Below are 23,848 nucleotides of genomic sequence, written 5' to 3'. Positions count from 1 at the left end.
TGCTATACTCCCTTCCATTTCCTTGGGTATTTGTAAATGTGTACTGGCACGGCCGCTGGTACTGGTCTAGGCCAGGGGTGCGTTAGCCAGCGCCCGTCGCGGCCATCGCGGTGAACATCCGTCGCCATTTCAATTAATGACCAGTGTCAACCTGCGTTTTTCTTCGCATCATGATCTGTCAGCTGCATGTGAATACTGAACTGTAGAACTGTAGCATCAAGTGTGGCTGCATTAGAATTTTTTCGAAACTTTTGCTTACGATGTGGAAGCTCAGAGTCTTTAAGGAGGGAACATGTTTCCAACGATGCCAGGTTTCCCTTCGATGGTGTTTTCTTTCCCCTACATCGGAAGCTCATAAACCGCGTGTTGGTAGAATTTCTTCGATCCAAACAGCGAAATATCTCTGCAAACCAAAGACACATCCTCTGGGAATGCGAGGGTCTTCCCCCACCCAGAGAGCTTCTGCCAGCTCCCTCTGAAACGACATGGGAGACCCTAATACGGTCTCCTGAAGAAAAGCTACAAAAAGGAATCGTTGCCTGGGCGGAAGAGGTCGCCGCAGACAAGCGGCCACCTACAACGCCCTGAAAAATTTTTTTATAAAGTTGTTTCCTCCTCCTCTCTGCCACGCAGGTCAAGTAAGGAAGTCGACTCCAGCCGGCTGTCCCGGCAGCAGTGTGTAGGGTTGGCGTCCCGACGCGGGTGCTGTCGTGGGCGATGACGGAAGACAGCGAGTACCGCATTCGCCTTGTGACGCTGGGCGCCGGAGGCGTCGGCAAGAGCTCCATCGTCAAGCGCTTCCTGTTCAACACGTACTCGGAACGCTACAAGCCGACAGTCGAGGACCTCTTCTGCAAGGAGTTCGACCTCGAGTCGATGACGCTCAAGGTGTGAGACTGGGCCTTCTCGGACGATGCGATCTTGCAAAATTATTTTAACATGACAAAGCCGGAGTTCTCGGGGCACCGCGGCCTACAGATAAGAGACAAGACTTTTAAATATATACATTGTCGGGTTTAACGTCCAGAAACTGCACAGTTAATCTGAGGGATGTCGTGGTGTGGATTTGTAGATTAATCTTGATCCCCTCCACAATGGGCCAGCGTTACAAACCCCGTTGAAACACTATCGAGGGGTCCGTATTGTGCACTGTTATCAGAATGGGGCCCACCGATTCACCATCATTGATTACACTGTCTCTGGAATAGGGCCAGTTTACTTAGCCAGACAGCCGTATATGCAAAATGGCGGGAGGAGCCAAAGATAGCTTTAAGGGTGCGCGTCTGTTATGATGACCAAAACAGTTGTAAAAAATGTGAGGACGCTTAAGCTTCGCTTTTAAGAGTGGAACGCGATAGCATTCAAATATCCCTGACTGCTTCTCACGGTTCCCGATGACTGCAGCTTATGCAACCCTAATGGTCACTGGAAAACGCTGGCGGAGAAGGCTATGCGCGAAGGCGAGCTCTCTGGTAGAAACGCGGCCCCTTGCGTGGGCCGATCCAGAGGTAGTGCACAGCCGCGCCAAACACATTGCATTATTTTCAGGCTTTTGTTACTGTTTCGCACTTTTACTATTTCAGCCTGAGAAGATTTAACATAAAAGGCATGCGCGGTTGGTGTTTTGTTTCATGACATTTGTTTGTGGGCTGTCATTCTCAAAATTCCGAGGAATAAATTTGTCAACAATATAAGACAAGGTATGAGCAACTTTAGTGCTAGAATGGTGTGGCAATATAGCCCGCATATACCACACGTCATAAATGAAGGCGTGGCATATACAATACCTAAATATATTCGGAGGGCCTGCATGGTTGGGGATGATTTTCTCCGCCACTCGCCGACATCGCACGCCGGTTGCCGACGCCGGATTTTCTGCGACATGAGGTCCTTAATGCTATCGCGTTAAAACTCTAACAATAGTTTACAAATTGCAGCTTTGCCATTAATGCACAGAGTGATGCGATAGCTGGCACGATATGCGTTGATCAGACTTGCCCATTTTTTTCGCAGTATCGGTTGGAGTAAACATTCGCAGGTCCACGCGAGCAATCTCCTTTCATGAAGAAGTTCGGGTCGGCTTAACGCTTTGCGAACTCATGTGCCTTTCTGCATGCATTAATTTTCGTACATTGGAAGAACACACCACTCGCTTTTTCGCCATATGCCATTTGGCCTCCTTTCTATTTTCACCGCTGTCCCATCAAATAGAAGAGCATGGAACATCTTGGAATTATCATTTTGTGAAATTAAAAGTAAACGACTTAAAGTGTAGTTCAAGGAACATCTATCAAATAGAAAAATATTCTGCGAAAGCTGTCTTTACATATAAATAAGGACAACTAAGATATTCATCCAGCACCCAACTTCTCCCCCTCACCCACCTTGCTCACAAAATCTACTACCCTAACGCGTCCCTGTAACTGCTGTTTTCCTATCATTGTCGCCGGCCGAATCAACTGTACTGCACAGCAATGTGTGTTCTGGCATTCAAGGGTGTTCTCGCGTTTCCGGCTAATTTGAATGCCGTAACAATGCGAAGAAATTGAGCGATCAACCTATAGGGTTGTGCCTAGTCCATTCGGTGTTTGCTGAGCCACCGCTGCAGGTATTATGTATCTTTAACAACGCCGCGTACTTTTATTTCGCTTCACGCTGACCGAGTTCTGGAAATTAACACCAATGCACGCGGTTCGCTTAGGTGGACATCCTGGACACCGCTGGCGATCATCAGTTTCCGGCCATGCGTCGACTGTCGATCGCCAACGGCCACGCCTTCCTGCTTGTCTACAGCATCGACTCGATCGCCTCCTTCGAGCTCGTCAAGCAGTGCTTCCAGGAGGTCAGGGAGCACAAGCCGGACTACCAGGTACGCACGTAGCCTGCATGCCGGTGAATGGCTAAGGCTTCCGCAGTAGCAGTTTAGGACGTTTTGCCGGCGCTGAGACACACCGTCTCAGTTCCTTCTGTACTCCTTTTGTACTTACCATAGCAAGCTATATGCTTTGATTGATTTAGATTGATTGAATTCCATTGATTGATTTCCATTTATTGATTTCCTGACCGACCTGACCGACCGACTGACGCCGATGAAATTTCAAACGTTAGCAACTATTTCATCGCCACCTTCTCCAAAAACAATAAATTGTTCAATGATTGTATGAGGCATGTGAGGTCTGAGGTAGATGAAATTTATTGAAGTTGCTGCAATAAAGCACATTTTGAAAACATGCTTAAAGTCAATAGAAAAGCGTGGGCAGCTTGCACTAGTGGTGCGAGGCTGGAGTAAACAGCGGAGCTGGTGATCGACGTAGCTTCTTCCAGCTTTTATTAGGCTTGGCTAAGTTTTGCTAGGAAATGTTAAGTGCTGCTAGGCACGGTATTCCGAATCGGCTCGCCGCCGACGCGCAGATTTTCGCTTGGCCGCGCGACGCGCTTCAAGATGAGCCGCTTCTTCTTCGGGTGTCCGGATCTTCTTTGGTCGTCCCATGTTGTGGCTACATGTACTCGCCACAAAGTTAACAAGAGTTCTGCCGCCGTCGCGGCGGCTCCAAGCTTTATCTCCCCGGTCACGTCCCGGCCAAGCTGCGCCTCCCCACTTGCCGGCGCGTGGCTGGTCGAAACCTGCCGAGCCACCGCCAGAGGCGCCTGTGCGGCGCTAATGCGGGGAAACGGGGAAGCGCGGATGGCGTCGGCAGTAGCTCGGCGCGTTGCCCCGTTGGTGCTGCTACAATTTCTTTCTCTATCTCTCTCTCTCTCGCTCTCATTTTCTCTTTCTTTGTCCCGAGCATAGCGCGCGACGTGCGCATGCTCTCCTTCCTTCTTAACGTCCCATGTCAAGGCAACATGTGCACGGCACGGAGAGGAAGTGAAGCGCACGCCGCTCCGCGAGGTGGTTGCTAGGCAACGCAGTGACGTCATAGCTCGGCAAGGTTTTGCGGCAGGCGGCACTTTTTACGGTTAGCTAGAACAGCTTCGCTGTTAATAGAACAAAGACATCAGCCTTAACAACTTCTACTTGTATACGTTGCAATACTATATACCATATACGTTGCGATATTTGTGTAGAAAGTATAAAAACACTCATTATACATACAAAAGCAGCAACCTTAGCAACCTATGCCTCTTGCTCTAGTTCGTGAAGCAAGTTGTGTGAAGGCTCTTGCGCGTCATATGTGCCTCCCAGCCGTGTACTCACATAATAAATATTTGCTTGCGATAGAAAGTGTTTTCATCGTATGTGCACCAGTTCGTAGCTTCTTGTCTGAGGCGTCTTGCATGCCATATGTCTAATCACTTAAATGCCAAAAAACTGGGAAAAGACGAGGTGTGCATCGAAATATCAGAGGCCATGATAGTCCTTCGACCAGAGCCGGCTAGATGGCGCCACAATACCGCGCTACCGCAAACACTGAGTGTTCACGAATATGCTCAGCATCCACGCATTTTTAGCGCAATTTCTTTAACGTTCGCATTTAGTGACGGTTGGTGAGCAAGAGTACGCACTATGTCCGCGTTGTAGTGTGCAATGCGGACCTAAACTAGGTACAGCAAAATCTTTCAGACGCAGTTTTATGTGGCGAGCCATTAGTTCTCTTTATGCGAAACAAAATCTGCCTGCCACTGTGGAAAATATCAGGCTTCTTGCCAATTTCGGACATTACACTAGCTTCGGGTTCGGCCCACATTACCCAGTGCAATACCTCTGCAGTCAACCCAAGTTGTAACGTTTCTTTTTCGGAGTACAGTAATTCAGTCGGCATGCCATCGCACTCTCCATTGCATTCGTCGTCGTCGGCGTCGTGCCGTAGCCTTAGCGTTGTCATCCCACACACACCCACCGCTCGCGTCACAACACAAATACTCGCTTTAAACGGACGCGCTGTGCCACGCGGTTACATGTTGATGCAAATCCGAGAGATAAGGCTGGATAGTCAGCTACCCAGAAAATGCTCCATATAACATTGATTCTTAGAGTGTGTGTGGGGAATCTGCCTAATCCTTTCTGTCTTGTTTTTCACGCTTTCATTGTTTCTTGCCGATTTTTCCCGTCCCTGGTATAGGATAAACAACCGGAGCTGCACTGCCCCCAGCAAAGGCAATGCTGTGCTCAGCAAAGGCAACAGCTGCGCTTCAAACCTAGGTCTCTGAGCAATAGTCCATGGACCATTGGGTTAATGGATTATTGGGCCACTGGTCAATGGATTATTCATCCATTGACTGTTGTGTCAATGGATTAGTCGCTTTCAAAGAACAGCTGTCAGTGCCGTGAAATACTTTTTAGAAGTACCGACATGTGCTATAACTACCAGGGAGAAGTTTGTGCAGTGACTCGTCTTCGTCGTTGTGTTTTGTGTGTTATTTTCTTTCTTTCGCTCTTGTATGGGTGAGAGCGCTTGCTTTTCCAAGGCGTTCTTTTTATTGTAATATTTCTATGTTCATTTTAAAGCAAACATATAATATTTGTTTTGCATAGAAAATAAATTAACTATAGCCAGGGGCGTACTGCTTCCAACCCTCGCCAGTTTGACCTCATTTAAGCCTATTTATACCTACCTTATTAAAGAAAGGCAGGGGGTTAGCTAGGGCGAGCCCGTTTGGCAAGTCGGCGATGGAGAAGACGGAAAGGGAGCTGAAATTGAGAAGGAGGGAAGTTAAAAGTATAATCGCACACACGCATTGAGACATTCCATCGTTCATTTCCTCGCAAGCGGTCACATAGGCAGGTGTATTTCATGAAGCGCAGCAGCACTTTTATGACTTTGCACATCGTAAACGCACGAAGCCATGCTCCCAGGATCTTCTCTTCTGTATAAGAAACATAATTATTTTTCGATACACGAAGACAAAGGAGAAAGGCAGAGAGATTACTACATAGGCTTGCAACCGGATATAGATGCGAGAGTGAATGTGATATAGAAAAAAATTGTCGCAGTTTCACCTGAAAGGCGAAGCATCAATTGCGATAGCAAACTTGTAGAGAGCTATACGGAGTAATGATATTAGCTTTATCAGCTGTATAAACTTGGACATGCAGCAGCATCGGCAACACGCAGAACTGTTGTCGACGCCATCGGCGTTTTGCCCGCGTTCGCTCAAAATGCGTGCGGCGTTGGTGACTGTTGTCGGAGCCTGTGATATAAATAGGCACTTGGTGCCGCAGCTAAACGTCGCCTCCCTTCCCTCCGCCTCCCCCACGGCTTCTCGCGCGTCGGAAGAAGGTGCGTTTGCTCTACATATATGGTGATTGTAAAGGAGAAAAGAGACGCCTACTTCTGCAGCCCTTAAGCGAGCACGGCGCGGAACGCGCGTTTGTTCTCCGCCGTGCGTTCACTCCCCGTGAAAGACGCGCCCCTCGCGCCCTTTCACTCGCACATACAGCGTTCGGCGCGCGGCGACGATTTCTTCTCCAAATGACGTCATACGGAACCTCACGGCGACGGCGACGGCGACGGCGACGCCGACGGCAGAAATCTGCTTTTGAGTGTCCATATAATTGCTATCGCAATAAAAAAAATGTCGCAGTTTCACCCGAAATGCGAAGCATCAATTGCGATAACAAATTAGTACACAGTTAACCGGAGTAAGGGTAGTAGTTTTATCAGCTGTATAAACTTGCGACATGCAGCAGCACCAGCAACGCGCAGAACTGTTGTTGACGCCGTCGGCGTTTTGCACGCGTTCGCGCCGAACGCGCGCGGCGTTTTTATATAGATACGCATTTAGTGCCGCAGCTAAACGTCGCCTCCCCTACCTCTCTCCCGTCCCTCCACATCCTTTCGCGCGACGGAAAAAGTAGCGTTTGCTCTCTATGTATGGAAAGGAGGAAAGAGACGCTTAATTCTGCAGCCCTTCAAGGAGCACGGCGCAGAACGCGCGCTTGCTCTCCGACGGGCGTTCGCTCCCCGTGAAAGCACGCGTCCCTCGCGCCCTTTCACTCGCACATACAGCGTCCGGAGCGCGGCGAAGATTTCATCGCCGTTGACGTCATACGGAACCTCACGGCGACGGCGACGACGACGGCAGAAATCCGCTTTGAAGTGTCCATATAATTGCTATCGCAATAAAAGAAAGTGAGCGATCTTGTATCGACCTAAATAGCATACACGACTAGCAAATGCATAAAATCGGAATAGCAAAAGGTTTCGTCGAAGCCAAGAATCATGCAAACATACCTAGCCGGCTAGGGATTATCTCCTGGAAAAACACATCATGCCCACCCTCTCGAAGAAGCCAAAAGAAAAAAAAGAGAGAGGAAAAATGAAGGGGCAAGGCACACAGGGCATGAGCACTACACACGATAGTCGTGACAAAAAAAAAAGAAAAAAAAAGGAAGCACAGTAATCCCGGTAAATTAGGAATAGTTCACAAGAATTCTGAGGGATTATCTCCCAGATTAAAAAATTCAGGATTTCCTCCCCAACGTGAAATTTCAAGTAGTTCATTTACGTTTCGTCAATGTTTGTTTCTTACACACTTCGTTTTCACGGTGGCCCCCGGCCAATCATTCATACTTACCATCTGACGCTGAGAATAAACTTCATGCGTAAGCCTAAAGTTCCCGCTACTTCAGCCATCCGTACGACACATGAGTTGACGTCAGTATAGACCCCATCGCGAGATTGTGGAAGAAGAAAGCCGCGAACGAGGAGACTCCAGATCCCCGGTTTAAAACTGCATCGAGTCCAAAGCAAAACCCCCGGATTATTCTTCGGTCGCGGGCTGCCGGCTTCGTTCGAGGCAGCGCGTAATGAGTTTCGTTGGGTGACGTTCGGTCAATAAGACCGTTCCAGTTTACAGTCACTCGCTGCTGGCCTTCCTTGGTGTCGGCGATACCGGGCCATCGTATTAGCTGTCACAGTCACTCGCTGCTGGCCTTCCTTGGTGTCGGCGATACCGGGCCATCGTATTAGCTGTCACTCTGTCTAACAAAAGTCCTTACTGTTGTGGAAGCTACACAACTGGCACTCCCGAACGAATCCAGACTCTGCAGACCGCGTCGAGCAGTGTGTACTCTCGCCGCGATTCTCGCAGGGTTTCGATGGCCTCGCGCGGCGCCTCTGACCTTTTTAAACAGGCGACTAGAAAATAATTCACAGGGGATCAAAATGTCACTTGCAAGAAACAGTGGCCATCAAAAGCGATGTATCACAAAGCAATCAAGAGTATTTCAATGCTTCTTTTCAGACACTGGTACACGCGATAAATATTGATGGTAGTGTTGATGAGATATTGATGTGTCATTGCGTTTTGTTCATGCGTGGTCGTGAAATATGCTTGCGCACTGCAGATACGCATACTAACGGACTTTGTTTAAACTGAAACTTTTCTTGCAGCAGAATTCCACTCTTAGTGTCGTTACATTTTCGTCTGTTTTATTTAAGTATTATATAATGCAAGAATTAATTTATATTTTAATTTTTTTGTTTTACATTATTTAGCTTTATTGACAAATTAACAGGTGTGGCATTCGCCAGCTAACGGTGATGGCTCCTTTGTTTAATTTGTCCTCAGTATAGAAACAAGTAACTGGTTGTATGTTAATACAAGTGAGCCCATCCTCTACCTCTTGATGATTGTGATAATGTAGATTTTTATCGGCATCCCTTTAAACGGGCTGGCGAGAAATAGTCAACGAGCCTGCCTAAGCTTAATCAGGTTTTACTATATCTGTAGAAGCATTGAAAAGCGGGCGAGTTCACACCTGTCCATTCTTGGGGAGCGCAAAAAAAAAGAAACTAAACGCGAGGAAGAATACAGAACAATCATATATATTTAGTATACATATATTGCAGTCTAACCTTTTTGTTTGTCTATCCTTGCATCGTACCATTACCACAAATCCCACTTTATGTTCCCAGCCAGGTCAGTGACAGGAGACTGGCTTTGATTTCGCGAAACGCTTCGCCAAGCTTGAAGTCCGTAGAGCGTACGGAAGAACCGGTAACCCTTTCCCTTTTGGTGAGCTCACTTCCCTGACTCGACTCTGTTTTCATGGATTCAGTTGAACGACTCATGGTATGGTATTTTTTCACACAGCAATGGCCGACCCTAATGCTTCCACTGAAGGTACTTCAGGGACCGCACCTTGAGAGGCGGCAGGTACTTCGACCATAGACTAAAGCCCCTATGCTCCTGACGTGACCAAAACGGTCTTTTTAATTTTCTAAGAGGCACTTGTCTCCAAAAAACACGAGATTATTTATTTCCGTATGTTGTATCTCTTGCATTTTGTGTCAGTTATGTGTCTATCGTTTGTCTCCTGCGTATCATTTCACATAGCATCGAATTTACCTGGAGTAGCATGATATAAGCACGCCACTAGGCAAACCACTGCAGTTTTCATTAAAGACCATCTCTCTCTCTCATAGTAATCAACACAGTTGCTAGGCATGCTGATCCAATCAGCCTCTACTTATGTCTCTCTCTCTGCCCTCTTTCCAGCCACTACATCACCTACCCCAGTGCAGGGTAGCAACCTGGAAAGTCGCCTCTGGTTAACCTCCCTGTCTTTCCTTTCTTTCTATTTCTCTTCATGTTTCATCGGGTCCGCTAGCGTTTTGTCTGAACCCGAAAACCTGGTTGCTCAGACGAGGAGGAAACTTGAGTCGACCTTTTCGGGTTCGTGTTAACAACGTTAAACTGAAAAAAAAAAACAGATGAAATCGAATCGTGAACCAAATCAATTCTGGTCCTTGCGCTCTGCCGACAGAGCCGCGAGCATGTCGCCTCAGTTTGCAGATTCCATTCATCAGGTGTGGCACATATGTTGCAGCGAGAAATCAAACGACGAATCCTTATGTGTGTACAAGACTCACGCGCCTAGGCTCTAAAAAAAAGTGTACACTTATTGGGGCTGCTCAGCTCGAACCTGACAGCACAACTCTGGGCCGTCCAGCGAGTAGGAAGCCGCTTCGATACAAGGTCTCGGAACCGCGATCCGCGGCGGGTGCGCAGACCCATTAAAAAGACACCGGACTCGAATCTGATTGATTTGAAAATAAGGTTTACGTTCTTCTTCTTCTATTGGGGCGCATCACTGTCCCAAAACAATAATAGTCATCTGCCTTGCTTGCATTTTATTTTTTGAAAACTCTGCGCTCGCCAGTTTCCTGTCAGGAATGCTATGTCACGCTGATAACGCGCACGCCGTCTCTGACTTGGAACTATCGGGTGCGCAGCGTCAAAGAAAGGAAACGCAAGCAAGACAGATAATGATCATTGCTGCGGAACAAAGATACGCCCCAAAGGGTGTAAACTGCTTTAAGAGTGCACGACATCAAAAATGAATTATTCAGATAGCGTCTAGGAAGACATATGCGACATCCTCGTTATGCCGAGCGCCCGGAAGTCACGTTTCGCATAAGAGATATATAGGAGCTCTTATCTAGTCTGCACGAAAATATTGATTAAAATAGGATGGCTGGCACTCTAATCGGAAATCACGGCCATGCTCTACTTTAAAAACAAAAACTAATTGCAGCGAGAATTATGAAACACAACAAGAGAAAATAGGAAGTTATTCGAGTTCAGCGAGGGACGTTCTCAGCTTCGAGATATCAGCACCGTTCTCTTTCTTTCTTTATTTTTTAAAAGTCTGTATAACTAGCCCGAGGACAGGCGTCGTCAACCAGCTGTCGTCCCCGTCTCACACTTCGCTCCGGAGAGATGAACTTTACCCGACCACAATATAATCTCATTCTCCGAAAGGGCGCCCTGCGCCGAACGACGACATTTAATGCGTCGTATTTCACCCTCAGGCCGAACGAGATTGGGCGTCTCAGAGGCGAAGGCTCTCCGCAAATTCGATCGTAATTGCCGTTCGTATACGCTCTGTCCAGCGTGGCCTCCTCGACGTCAGGACTGCCAAGTTTGAGCGAGCGCGTGAGTGAGTGTCCTCGCTACCGCGTCGAGTCCGAGTTCGAACTTTCCTCGTCCGATCGGGGTCACCCGGAGTGGGCACCTCGAGTGTGGAAAACAACGCGCTGTCTCGCTAATACGGTGCAGTGTAGAAGAGCCTACAACGAGTTGCTTAGTGTTCTTAATGCAGCAGTGCGCGCATGTGGTGAGCAGCAGTATCCGTTATTTCTTGTTCTTTTCCTTTCATTACATTTATTGGAGGGCACAAATGAATTTTGTGGTTAGCATAAACAGATGAACTAACTAATGACTATCTCTCCCCCTCGCGCAGCGCTAAACACACATAACGAGCGCCTCAAGGGTTCTTATTCATTCTTGGCTTGTGCTGCTCAGGCAACGGTCAAGCTTTATAGGACACCATTAAAATGGTAGCAAGGATAAACACCTCACCAATGTAGAATACTATACTGGGCTAAATTCAGCTTGATCATATGCATCCTTCTGTTGGACAATCTTTTGGCCAAAATTTGTTGCTGAGTGATCTGTCTTATATAAGGCCGTGTCTAACGTAGGAAACTTTTTGATTGCACCTAATAAGTTTAGATAATTGAAGAATGACAAATCAGGGCACCTACAAGAGAAACTTTGAAGTTCGAACTATTGCTCAGGACAGAATCATACCGCTCACGTTTTTGATGAAATCGCTTTAGGCCTCTTGTGATGTATGCGTTTTCTTTCCTTTACTTCATTCCGATTTGCCCTATGTCATTCCTCACATTTTTCTGGGCCATCACCAAGTGCTTATTACCACAGTTGTGCTGTTTAAACTTTTCCGGTATCGTATAAGTAAAATAGCAGAAGCAGGATCAGAGGTCGAGCTACAATCCGGAGTTTTCCAGGGGCCTATGTAGGTTTTATTGCATGTTCTTAGTGTTATCAAGGGAATATACCACCGTTAAAGCCACTATCCTCCAAAACATTCATCAAACCACTTGAGCCTACGTCTCTGCAGGCCTTGCACTGTCGTCTGCATCATGTTCTCGAGTGGAGAACAGACAGCGACGTCATTGAAGATGAACACAGACAGTGCTTTAAACAAACGGCGCTCTGTTCTGTGACCCGCGATGTATAGGCCTCGTCAGGATATGCACACTTTGAATGTATGCTTTTGCAACGCCTCACTGAAATGTTGCACTGCATTGTATACACGTCCAAACAACGTCAAAGTCAAAACATGCGTTGTAAACACACAGTGCTGCACTTTGCTGACAGGCTGAAGCAAGTTGTAGCTGCCGCATTGGTGCACGGTTTTAGAGGCACGAAGTTTAGACGCGCGAAATCCCTTCACTCCGACGGGGGGAGTGCGCGCTGACTTTGGAAGGATTTCTGAGTCGAGGGGCGTGAAAGACAAAGGGAAAAGGACAGGGAGGTAGCGGAAATCAGCATATCGATTGGAGTGAGATGCCGCACCAAGGGACGGGTACGACGTCGTCACCGCACGCGTGGTCCCAAGCAACGAGGAATTTTTCATCGCTTCGTGCTTCCCTACGCCGCACTGTATTATAAACTCCGCCTTATTGCAGCCACGCAATGCTGTGAAACTTGCTATCACCACTCGGACGATCACTTGAGCTGCGAATATTGTGGCCATATACTTGAAGCGCTAAGCAAGACGAAACACCAACACGGAATTCACAGGACTGGTTCCGAATCTAGATTTATGTTTCATAATGTCGGTAACACACCCGGCTAGCTTTCAGCAACAGTAAGAGCTGTGAACATTCAATACGCAAGCTTATTTCTTTCTACATAATCGGTGGGCTGCGATGCAAAGAAATCGATATCTGCGTTGCTGGCTGATTTGAGAGCCAATGCTTGCGAACATCGGAAGCCACAGCGTTGGGCGCACCATATAGTATTCAGCCCGGTAACCTTAATGGACACTAAAGATAAATATTACCTTGAGCTACAATAATAAATTACCACATCATAACACAAAATAAAATGCGACGCATGTGGGCAGGAAACCTCGTAATAGTTGGTTTGATTTCGTGTCTTTTCCAAAATCGTAAACCTAGAAGCGCAGCGCTCGAGCGCTCTGTAGACTTCAAGTGTGGACGGCGGTGCTTCTCATGGTGTACAAATGTTACTTCACTCATTTCATTCGCACTGCGCTGTGCTGCGCAAAAGCTCGACTGGTCGATCTTTACGGAAATATGAACGCAAAATATTGCGCCTGCTGTGGACGTGTTTTTAATTCCACGCCCCACTACAATGATCTCGGGCAGTATTTCTGTAGTTAGTAATTCATTTGGCAATAAGATGTTTAAAAGCCGGCATCGAACGTTGCCAAGATTCCCCATATCATCAAATCAATCAATCGGTTATTCCGCAACGATTTCTCTACATTGCGCTTCTGGAGATGACAGATGACGGGAGATTGCAGCGAACGCTCCATCTTGTCATTTCTTCCCTCTGTGTTTGTATCTCGCGCCATTTCATCATATGTAGTACTTTCTGACAGCGTTGGTGAGGATTCGTCACGGCACCTCTCTTCAAGGTCAACAACATTCTTCGGGAACTTTACCCAGCTTGCCGTGTGCATGTTTATCTGGAGCTAAACTTTTTGACGCCAACTTGTTCCACTGGGTATGTGCCACTGTTTATGTGCCGCTCTTCTATGACAAGAAAAGTACTTCAATATTTATCCTGGTGCTGGGCAAAATCGAACCCGCGCCATAAATATTCAGACACGTACAACTGCGAACAGCGCGAAAACGAAACTAATATTAAGAAACACGCACCAAGCGCGAACTTCACGGCGGCGGCACCAGATGGCGCAGTGTGTCTAGAGGGAAGTGGGGGAGAGGAGCCTGGCTGAAGCACACGCCGCAAGCATGACACGTGTCGACAGGGGTAATACTGCGTGTCAATGCATTCATTGCTAGAGTGCTAATCGCATTAACCTCGACAGTCATCCTAAGATGCTTTCTGCCGGAATCCTTTTTGTGTTTTTTCGTCCCCCAGGAGGTGCCCATAATCGTGGCGGGCAACAAGATCGACCTTCCGGCCGACCGTCGCCAAGTGAGCAAGGAAGACGTGGCCGAGTGGCTCTTCTGCGACTTGCCCCGGCTGCGCGCAAAGTTCGTCGAGTGCTCGGCCAAGGAGAACACCAACGTGCGAGAGTTGTTCCGGGGATACCTGCAGCTTGCGCGCATACCGCAACACCCGGGCTCCGAGGCCACGCCCCACCACCTGACGCACGCCACGGTCGCGGCCACGGCGGCGGGGGGCCTGCAGCGCCGCTGCAGTGCCAGGGTCTCGGGTCCTCGCGCCAGGGGTCTAGCGTCGTTCTCTTCGTCGCTACAGGTGAGGGCTTCAGGGTCGCCAGGCGTTGAACCGAACAAAGTATACGATTGCGCGTTATTGAGGCGAAAGCCTGATATGTCTCATTAGTCAGTCGACCTTTAGCGAAAACGCTTCGGCAACAGGCAAAGTTCAAAGAGGCTACGAGCCATCGACCCTTGGTGGGAGTCGAACCACGGCCATTTGTTGGAGTTGAACGCGTGACCTTTGGTGTTCATGAAGGCCATGTTAATTCAGGCACAGGTAATTAAGATAGAGTTAGGCACCCGAACCCACGACCTTTGGTGGGAGTCGACCGCTCGACCTTTGGAATAAAGAGGGATGACTAAGCGAAGTACGCTAACTAAGCGAATTAAGAGTATGAGTAAGCGAATACAGAGGGATGACTAAGCCACGTAGACTAAGCGAATTAAGGGGGATGTGTACGTCATATGTCCATCTTTAATGCATCGGCACTTGGGCTTTCGGCTTCAAGTCGTCTTAGGAATAACGTAAGAGACCCTGTGAATTTTTCACTTTCTGCCGCAATAAGAGAAGGTATGTGTGCAGGCTCATGCATATACCCTTTCCCCCGTACAAGGTAGCCAGCCGGTATTTACACTGGCTAACCTCCTTGTCTTTCTTTCCCTTCCTTTCTCTCTCTCATGTATATGCAGGCCTCGAGGAGACTCTCTAGATAACATTTGTGTTAGTCTATTTCTGTTAGTGCATCTGTTAGTGTGTACGCGTGTGGTGTTCTTGCTTTATTTTTATCTCACTTTCTTTCATCCCTCACAATATCGCCTGTATATCAAGCCGGTCGCTAATATATAATCTTCGGATGTCATTAAACCTTCTCTCTCTCTCTCTCTCTCTCTCATGGATAACAAATGAAGGAAACAACGTACAAATACCATCGAGCCTGCTGTAAGAATACTCCACAGTTATTGTTTTTCTGTGTAACTTTTTTATTTGAAATATGTAACCTATTCCTTTATATGATTCTATTTCTGTTCCCTTTTGCTCTATATGCCCTGCCCCCCTGTAATGTATATGCACCCCTAGGGTACTGCAAATATATAAAAAAAAATAAAATGCATCACAAAGAGTGAAGGGATCACTGCGGGAGCAAGTTAAAGATAGAATGAGGTATTGCGATAAAAGCGGATTGCTCGAAGAAGGGCACTATATTTGACGGCGATGAACTGCAAAGCACGTGACCAAAGGAAAACGAGACCTTTGGTCCTGTGTGTTGCCCTTCATCGCCATTAAATATGCTTCAAAAACTGTCCCAAACGAACACCCCTCTTGATGTGGACATTATGTACTAGCATGCTGAAATGCATTTACAGCTATATAACTTAAGTTTCACAAACTAGCATTCTGTTCACTTTAAGACATGTGTTTTAGTGTGGAATTGAAGCAGAGAAGTAATGAATTCACGAATATTCAGCATATATCTATGCTCGAAATGTGCCAAATTATACTGGTACATCGGTGTCTCAGTTAGCTTTGTCCAAGAATGCACGAAAGAGGCTTCTGGGAAAATAATAAGCGAAATGTCAACACATTTCGTAGCACAGTTCAGGGACGGCTATCTCAAGAGAAAAAGCTATTGCTACCCTCAGAACTCCTACTAATGAGACACCACTCCATTACTGTCCTGTTTCAATCTCACTATTGCCACGTGATGTCAAACGCACTTCATTGAACAGAAAATTCGTATAAGTGTACTAATTAGCGGGTTGAATATTGAGATATTGTGTAAACCTTTTCAAGTAATTCACTTTAAGAAACTGACGAGCACTATATAAAGCTCATGCCCTTTAAGAGGTTTGTTCGGGAGAAAGAAACGCACACGTAGCATTACGTATCGTATAGAATTCCGGGTGTCATTTTCTTCATTTCCTTGGTCAACAAAGAAACTCAGTGGATAACTTCACACTGTGGCATGATAGGGAACGAACAGGCAGGCGCTGAAGCGAAAACTGCTTTAAATAATGCTACTTAATACGCATCTCGTTTTCATGAACCGACACAAACGCCCTACTTCGTTGCATAATACGCAACCGTACGTTAGAGCACTGAACCCAACCAGATGGACGACACACGCGAGCGCGTAAATGGGACCCAAAAATGAAATTCCCCCTCGCATGCCTCACAAGCTCAAAAGAAGCCAAACAAGCATGGTTCACCAGATTCGCCTTGGTGTCGCATTCATGCACGAAGCGTTATAGACATATGATAGGTTGCAGTGACACTAGCCCCAATTGTGAATACTTCCAGGTACCAGAAACACTTGATCACATATTTTGCGTTTGTCCCGCGCACGCGCAAGAACGACAGAAACTGGTCTCTTCCATTGCAAAATTCGATAAGAGCCTGCTATCAGACGAGTTTCTGATAGGTCCTTTGGCCTCATGCAAACAGCGCAGCCCTCATAACCAGTGCCGTTATAGCCTTTCTACAAGCCACTGGGCTGGACGCACGGCTTTAGAGATGCCAGAACGTTGTGGACTTGTATATACGCACCTCCACCTCATATCATCATCATTCTTGAGCCATTTTTCTCCCCGTCCCTTTTCCCCAGTGTAGAGTAGCAGGCCAGAGCAAGTTACAGCTGAGGCCGGGATCTCTGCCTTTCTGTAAATAAATATATCTATCTATCTTACTCAAACCACTTTGGTTCTTGTCGCAGGCGTCGCCTTCGTCTGCCGTCCCGGACAGGTCTCCCGAGGTGCAAGCCGTAGCCAAAGCCAAGCCCAGAAGCCGCTCGCTTATCCGTAGGACGAGCAAGAAAGCGTCCAAGCTGAAGGAACACGGCGTGGACGACTGCACCGTCTCGTGACGTGTCCCGCCCACGAACAAAGCCAAAGCCACGGCCGACCTCTCTCTGCTCACGCCGTTGGTGAACAGGCTTGCCTATAGGCCCTATAGGCCCCATAGGGTTGGAGACGCAGGCAGAAGTGTACAGAATTGGGAGCGGAGGCTTCACTTGGCACTAATGGTCTTGGATTGTTGCCGGAAGTAGATGAGCATAGAAGAGCGACAGAGCTGGAGCGGTGGGGACAGGGGAAGCTCACGCGATAATTAACACATCAAAAAAGGGGTCAGCTCGTTATCAAGCGTGCACTCTTGTATAAATATATTCGTGGCTTTTACTGAGAAAAATAGTAAAAAAGTGTCACTAATTTTACCGAGTTATTTGAGATTCTGATTATTATCGATTCATCTAGAGGCAGATCCTGCAGAGAAATAAGGAATGGTTTCAACTATTTTCAACAACAATAAACGGAAAACAAGAAATACTTGTTGCGTTTGGTGAACGCTGATATCTCAGCCCTATATTACAAAAAATTATGATAAACTGACTTAAACGACTCAATTTTATTGTATTCGTGGTAGTAAGCAGAGTAGTTAGTAGGAAGAAGAACGAGGTCTCTCTGGCCTCTCTATAACTTAGTTTCCGTTGCGAGGCATTTGGTCGCGTTCTCTAACAATTTACTAAGAGACTGTTAAGCGACAGGTTTTTCTAACCTCCTTATTAAGTGCTACGAACATTTTTAGTGCATCGAGTGCATTGTGCTTTTATAATAAGACAGCGGACACACACAAAAAAAAGATCAAAGGGTTCATCGCTGGTCAGGCCCAGTCTTTCTCTATCCACGAATCCTTGAGGCACCTCAAGAGCGCATGGTATGTCAGCAGTGGCTGAATATGTTTTCAGCAAAAAGACATCGTCGGCGAAATGTCCTGTCGTCTTCGATTAAACGAGTACCAATGAGCGTGGTTCCAGAAAGATGCAGTAAAAAGGAACAGGACTGATTTAATAGCTTTTCTTGCGACTTTCAAACACAGAGGTTTTGAAAACTTCCACTCGTCAATTTCGTACCTGTCTCACGTATACAGCACTGCTTTTATGTAATTAGCTGTTATTACCCGTGCCGCGATTCACGTGTATAGTGTTAATTAACTTTAAAAATGACTCAATACGCATGACAGTGCTTCAAGGAAAGGCAAGGCCGCTTAGGAATATTTTCCTAACTCGCATTACTACGACTAAGATATATCCCATTAACCTCATCTTGGTGGTGTTGTTACTGGAGAGTCTACTGGTATGTCCTAATTATAAATAAATACACGTATATACGACTAAAATACTAAGATAAGTCAATATAGCCAGAATATTGGCCTAAGTAACGTTTAAAAGTTGGAAAAATATTTCAATTTGCAGTACATATGAACTTGAAGTAGATGCCTGCCAGGAATCTCCCAACACGAGACTGCATGGGTAGAAACTAAGCAACCAACCACATCACATGACAAATGTCTGTTTGGTAATTGTTAATTACGCTAGTCTCACCTATAATGCGGCGCCTCTAGTGACGGCAACTGAACGTGCAATGCTTGAAAATTCGCAGATAATGAAAATAGACGGAAACCGCTGAGCTCACATTCCGTAAAAAATTCAGTCGATTCGTCAGAAGACCGACTGGCCTTCCACTGATAAGCGAGTACATTCTGTTCTCTATTGTGAGGACGTGTTAATAACCAGGACCTTGGGATTCTGCGCCCGTTATTTCAAATGGACCAAGTGAAGCGATAATTTATTTCACGCTTTCTAGGCACCCCTACAGGTGCCAGCGTGCACATAGAACATAGCTGCTTAGGCAGTAAGAAAATAGGGGCAACTCTACCAGCATATCACGTTCTGTATCAGCGCTCTACTACGGTAAAAGGAGGAGACGAGTGTTGTGTAAAATGAACCATTCGCAGCTGAAGATGCGGAAGCGAACTATTGTTCGGCTTTTGCGTGCATTCCTACTGAAACGTGTGAGACTGTCTAACCGGAATGGCGTTTGTAAAATGTCGATACAGGGTGTCACTCCTATAGTCATTTCAATGTGAAACGTTTGTTAAAGCAGAGTAAGATCACTGCATTGCCGTGCTACTACAGAATGTCGCGTTGTACCGTCCTGGCGTGACGAGGTGTGCAATGGACGCGTCTGTCGCATGTGCCGCTCTGGAACTGCCACAAAGCTAGTATCAGAACCCGCGTTTTAAACAAGTCGATAATTGTTTTTTTTCCCTGGAATTGCCATATTGAAACATGTCGTGCGAATAGCGTGCTTCGCATCGATGGCACCCAGCTATTGTTATTCGAATTGTACGACGCTTAGATAACAAAGGCACGAAAGGTGCCGTTTTGGGCAATGTCATTTATACAATGTGCTAGTCGCAAAAAAATACTTAATAGAGACGCAAAAAAAAAAAAAACGGATGCTGCGGGAAGCACAACCATTAACTTTTTATTCCATGAAGTAATACTTTCAGCCATTCTCCCTCTTTTATTCTTTCTATTCACCCTCTTCTTTACCCCGGTGTAGGGTAGTAAACCGGATGCTCGTTTGGTTGACCTTCATGACTTTATTATCCTTGCTTTCTCTCTCTTGTTCCACCCCCGAAGGCACGGCGTTTGGAATAGCTTGAGTAACGTGAGCAAAGCAGAACTGCCTCACTTATGTTTATCGTGTGTCGGGCGATAAACATAACCAATAAACTTTTTATCGGTTTCTGGCACGACTTGCAAGTTATTAGTGTTCGGCCCATTGCAGATTTGACCCCTGGCTAAATTTTTAGAGCCTTCTATGGCTTGTAAACAAATAATGACGCTGTGTTGTTCCAAGCCGTGTAGCAGGTCGATTGCAACACTAGCGCTCCAAACCAGTGGCTGTAGAGTGGGGCAAGAATTCTCGCCCTTGAAACCTCTGGTCATTCGATGACTCAGCATGACAGAACCAATGCATGTCTTTAAGTAAGCTTCCATCCCTCGATGTATGACCTCTAAACTTTCGTCAAAAGCCATACAACATTTACATTTCACGAAAAAGAAAGCGATAACACTGCACAACGCCTTGGGCGCATCTGTCGTTCACTATAACAAACTACAGGCTTCTGGTTTTCATTATAAGGAACTTAAAAGCCATACTGTCCTAACAAACGGAACGTGAAGGCTTTGTTTTTATATTTTTTCTGCTAAACATATTCAGGGACAGCACCCTCAAACTGGTTATTTTGCTACATTTCTAATGGCTTCAATGAAGGCACGGAATATGAAAACGCACTTAAATAAAATACAAATTTCGAAATAACCTCAGAAGCGAGCTGTTCCAACACAAACAAAACAAGCGAACGAAAATATATCTACGAGCAAAGTGGATTAATCAACAGTTATAGCATACCCGATGCATATCAAGTGCTCGGTACCACTAGCGTAGCCTAAAAACATAGTTACATAGGCTTCACAGTGGCCAAAGCGAGTTGCGCTTTATCGTCTAGCTAGAGTGGGCTACTTACAAGGCGGCACATGCGGGAACTGCTGACTGTACTAGGTCTATTTTTGACAAGCGGAATGTTCAAGCGACGCCGTGAAAGGATGGTTTGATGTGTTGACAAATTGCGAAGGGCTGGACGTACGACATGTCCGTGTTTGTTCATGTAATATAGTCGATATGTACAGGATTTTTATGGACGTTGTTCAACTCAACATATCTTGTACATTTCAAAAATACTCATATATACCATACCGAAGGAGCAAAATGTATCACTGAGTCGTGTAGCTTTGGCTCATTTTCTCTAGTAGTGTGCGTGTGTATAGAAGTTGTTCTACTTGTTCGCTGCTACAGCGCTATCTATCGGTGAACGTTAACGTTTTGGTGGCTGTTACGAAGACATCGAACTCAATTTTCGCTTCGTACTTTTGCGATTGTGCTTGCGGGATACGAAGGTGACATAGCGGAGTTTCAAGTGCTGTTTATTTGTGTATTTTTGACAAGATGTGTTCGGGAACTGTAAAGGGACGGCACGGGAAACTTGAGAAACTGGCTAACATGACGCTGAATGAACTGTTGCATAAATACGTCAACACAAAGAAAAGCACCCCCTAGTAAGCGTGAATCAACTATACGTATAATGCACGCAAGCGTCACTAGGCCGTGGACTCATTACAAAATGGCGATATGAAGCAGTCACGACGCGTAGTGTGTTGCCGTGTCTTCTTTTTTTACCGCGCATGTCTCGGGTAGCTTCATTGCATTCAAGGCGTGTGTACGCATCAAGCATTTTAGCGCACTTAAGGTTGTAAAATTTGCAGAAACGCAACACAGATTCAGCGGGAGCAGCGGGACGGAGATTGCTCATTAATACCCGAGGTATTAATGTAATAATGCATTAGCAAAGCAGTGTGGGAACATTATTCTAGTTGTTTAAAAAAGTGCCCTGCAAATAGAAATGAACCCGTCAGAAAAAATATTGCGGAATAAATTGTTATTTTTCAAACAAATAGATTATTCGTAAAAGCTTTTATATCATCAAGGTGTCTCATTTGGTTAGAAATCTTGCATCAGTCAGCGTAAGTATGCCAGTGCTTCAAGCATCAAAGAAAATACATTCGCTATGATTGAAACGTTCCCTGAACATCCGTATTGCTTCAAGGACGGGTCTCAAGGGTGGTGAACGTGATTGAGGGTTCATATCCTTCTAGGGTTATATGAACCCTTATAGGTTTCATATAACTATCCTGTATTACGTTGCTTGAAGGGTGCAAAAAGCGCGCGTGCAATAAAGCAACACCCAGTGAGTGTTAACCACAGCCGTTGAGAGCGTTAAAATGTTCACTGTGTACATGGCACCGCCAACCGGTGTTGCGCTTGTATTGGACTCAAAGATGTTCACCTTTCAGAATGGCTTCGGGACAATTAGGAGAGTGTTCAGTACCCAAATAAGGCTGGCGTATACTTACTTCACTGTGATTTCTGCTCGTGTTTACTCCCCATATGGTTGTCCTTGTGAACCCCCCACACAATGCATATCTCCAACTTTACTGGGTGTCTGGTTCGTCACACCGTTCTGTGTCTCGTCGTTCTGGATGGCGCCTCGTGTACCTGTTGCGGACTACACACGCTTTGCGTGAAACGTGTAGTCTGGGTTAACATGGAAATCTGCTCTTAATAAACGCAGCGCAGTGCCACAAAAGCAGCCGCAGCGAGGGAAAGGGTTTAGCGAAGATTAGTGCAACGCTGTGCCATCTGGCCGCTGACAAAGGAGCTTTGCGTTTGTGATCAGTATTGAGCGTACACAGAGGTCAGTGCATAACGTTATCACTTATCAGTTAGGTCTCGGCGTCTATGAGGTCCTTTCAAGATAGTGATCGTTTGGAACGTAACTTATCAATGTGACGTCACTTGAAATGAGTGTTTTCTATAACGTGACCTATCTTTGGAACGTCTTTTAAATTAACTAGCTTTATCACAACTTCAGCGCCGTGGCTAGTATCAGTGTTATGCGGTGACCAGGTTCATAAGTCATAATTATTGATAGCTGTGACGGCACTCTACAAGTGGCGTTAAGCCAGTAATTTCTGGCACTAGTAGTCTCATTAGCGCACTCTAATCATTGTTTCGTTCCCGATTTCACCAAAACTCAACTGCACTTAGCACATTCCACCAGCCAGCACTATTGTGTCTGGCTATCTCGGTTGCTATAAATGCGTCAACATGGAAAGAACACTTGCTTGTACTTTTACCGCCTATATAGATAATCTGCAATATGCAGGCATCTTTAAGCAATGTCAACCAAGGGGCAGTCACGGTCTTAAGACACTCTCACATTGCGACGTGACTAAGGTGTTTTGCTTAAGAAAATAGACAAGGTAGAATTCATTTCGTCATAACCTGATAAATTATACTGACGTACAGTGACCCGAGGCTTAGGATCTTAGCATCTCGCCGTTATAACTCAGCTGAAATGACGCACCATTCTAGGCGGTGTATTGTCTCTGCGCTCTTCCTTCCATTGCCTAATTCAATTGTTTTGCCATGCACAACATTTTCTGCACACACTGTTAAAGCGAAAATGCATAAATTAGGCTCCTCTTTTCTTCCGAGGCATACAGGAAGCATTTGTCAGACCTGACATAATCCGACGCTACGCGGGACCAAACATTTTAAGATAGGTAGTCACTTCGGTTGACGCTGCGTTTCTCCCGGAGCTAATAATGCATGCGACCAGTTCTGAAGTCACCTACTCAAGTACTTTTTCATCGCAGTAGAAAGTTTTGAGAAGAAAATGCGCATAGATTTGATTAATATTGAGGCCTTTGTAAAATCAATTATAAGGCATTTATTTGTTTTATTTTCTTTCAAAATGATATCATGCCTCACAGTTTGCCTACGTCTTAGCAAAACAATAAGAGAGAGAGATAAATGAGATGCGAAAGGCAGGGAGGTTAGCATGGCATAACACTGAAAGCATGGCATAACACTAAAATAACACTGAAAGGTAGTAATAAAGGAAGGTCTAGGCTGGGGCCATCTCATGCTACAGTATCTGAAGAACGGACATGTTCCAAGTATACGCAAGTGCTGAACTAATTTCATTGACATTTGTTGCTATTAAAATGTAAATATTGGTAAACTTAGTTTAGACCATTAAAAGGTTGCACAGTACCCATAACGGAAAATGAAATAAACATTTATCATTTTTACAATTACAAAAAGTTACCATTCGGTAACTCAACAACAGAAACAGTGCGACCAATCGTAGGCTAGCTAGATGTTTCTTTCTCAAGTAAAATCACATTCAA

General features: G+C 45.9%; 1 protein-coding gene across 1 annotated transcript; it reads left to right on the top strand.

Moving 5' to 3' along the window:
• The first annotated feature begins 625 nt into the window (after positions 1-625).
• Positions 626-17,255, top strand: LOC119452298 (GTP-binding protein Di-Ras2). Its single transcript, XM_037714530.2, has 4 exons — positions 626-888; positions 2,702-2,869; positions 13,888-14,229; positions 16,904-17,255. Exons 1-4 carry the CDS (start codon positions 718-720, stop codon positions 17,051-17,053), a joined length of 831 nt encoding a protein of 276 aa, XP_037570458.1. The 5' UTR covers positions 626-717; the 3' UTR covers positions 17,054-17,255.
• The last annotated feature ends 6,593 nt before the right edge of the window (positions 17,256-23,848 follow it).

This window comes from Dermacentor silvarum, chromosome 5, assembly GCF_013339745.2.
Source record: "Dermacentor silvarum isolate Dsil-2018 chromosome 5, BIME_Dsil_1.4, whole genome shotgun sequence".
Taxonomy (NCBI): Eukaryota; Metazoa; Arthropoda; class Arachnida; order Ixodida; family Ixodidae; genus Dermacentor; species Dermacentor silvarum.
The sequence above is the reverse complement of the archived record's forward strand: the minus strand, read 5'-3'. Positions and strand labels throughout refer to the sequence as shown.

What these genes read in the sequence shown, in the direction of transcription:
- LOC119452298 (XM_037714530.2), top strand. Translation starts at nt 718, where the DNA reads ATGACGGAAGACAGCGAGTACCGCATTCGCCTTGTGACGCTGGGCGCC. An exon ending in TCGAGTCGATGACGCTCAAG is followed by an intron (nt 889 to 2,701) that starts GTGTGAGACTGG and finishes CGGTTCGCTTAG; the next exon opens with GTGGACATCCTGGACACCGC. An exon ending in CGTTCTCTTCGTCGCTACAG is followed by an intron (nt 14,230 to 16,903) that starts GTGAGGGCTTCA and finishes TTCTTGTCGCAG; the next exon opens with GCGTCGCCTTCGTCTGCCGT.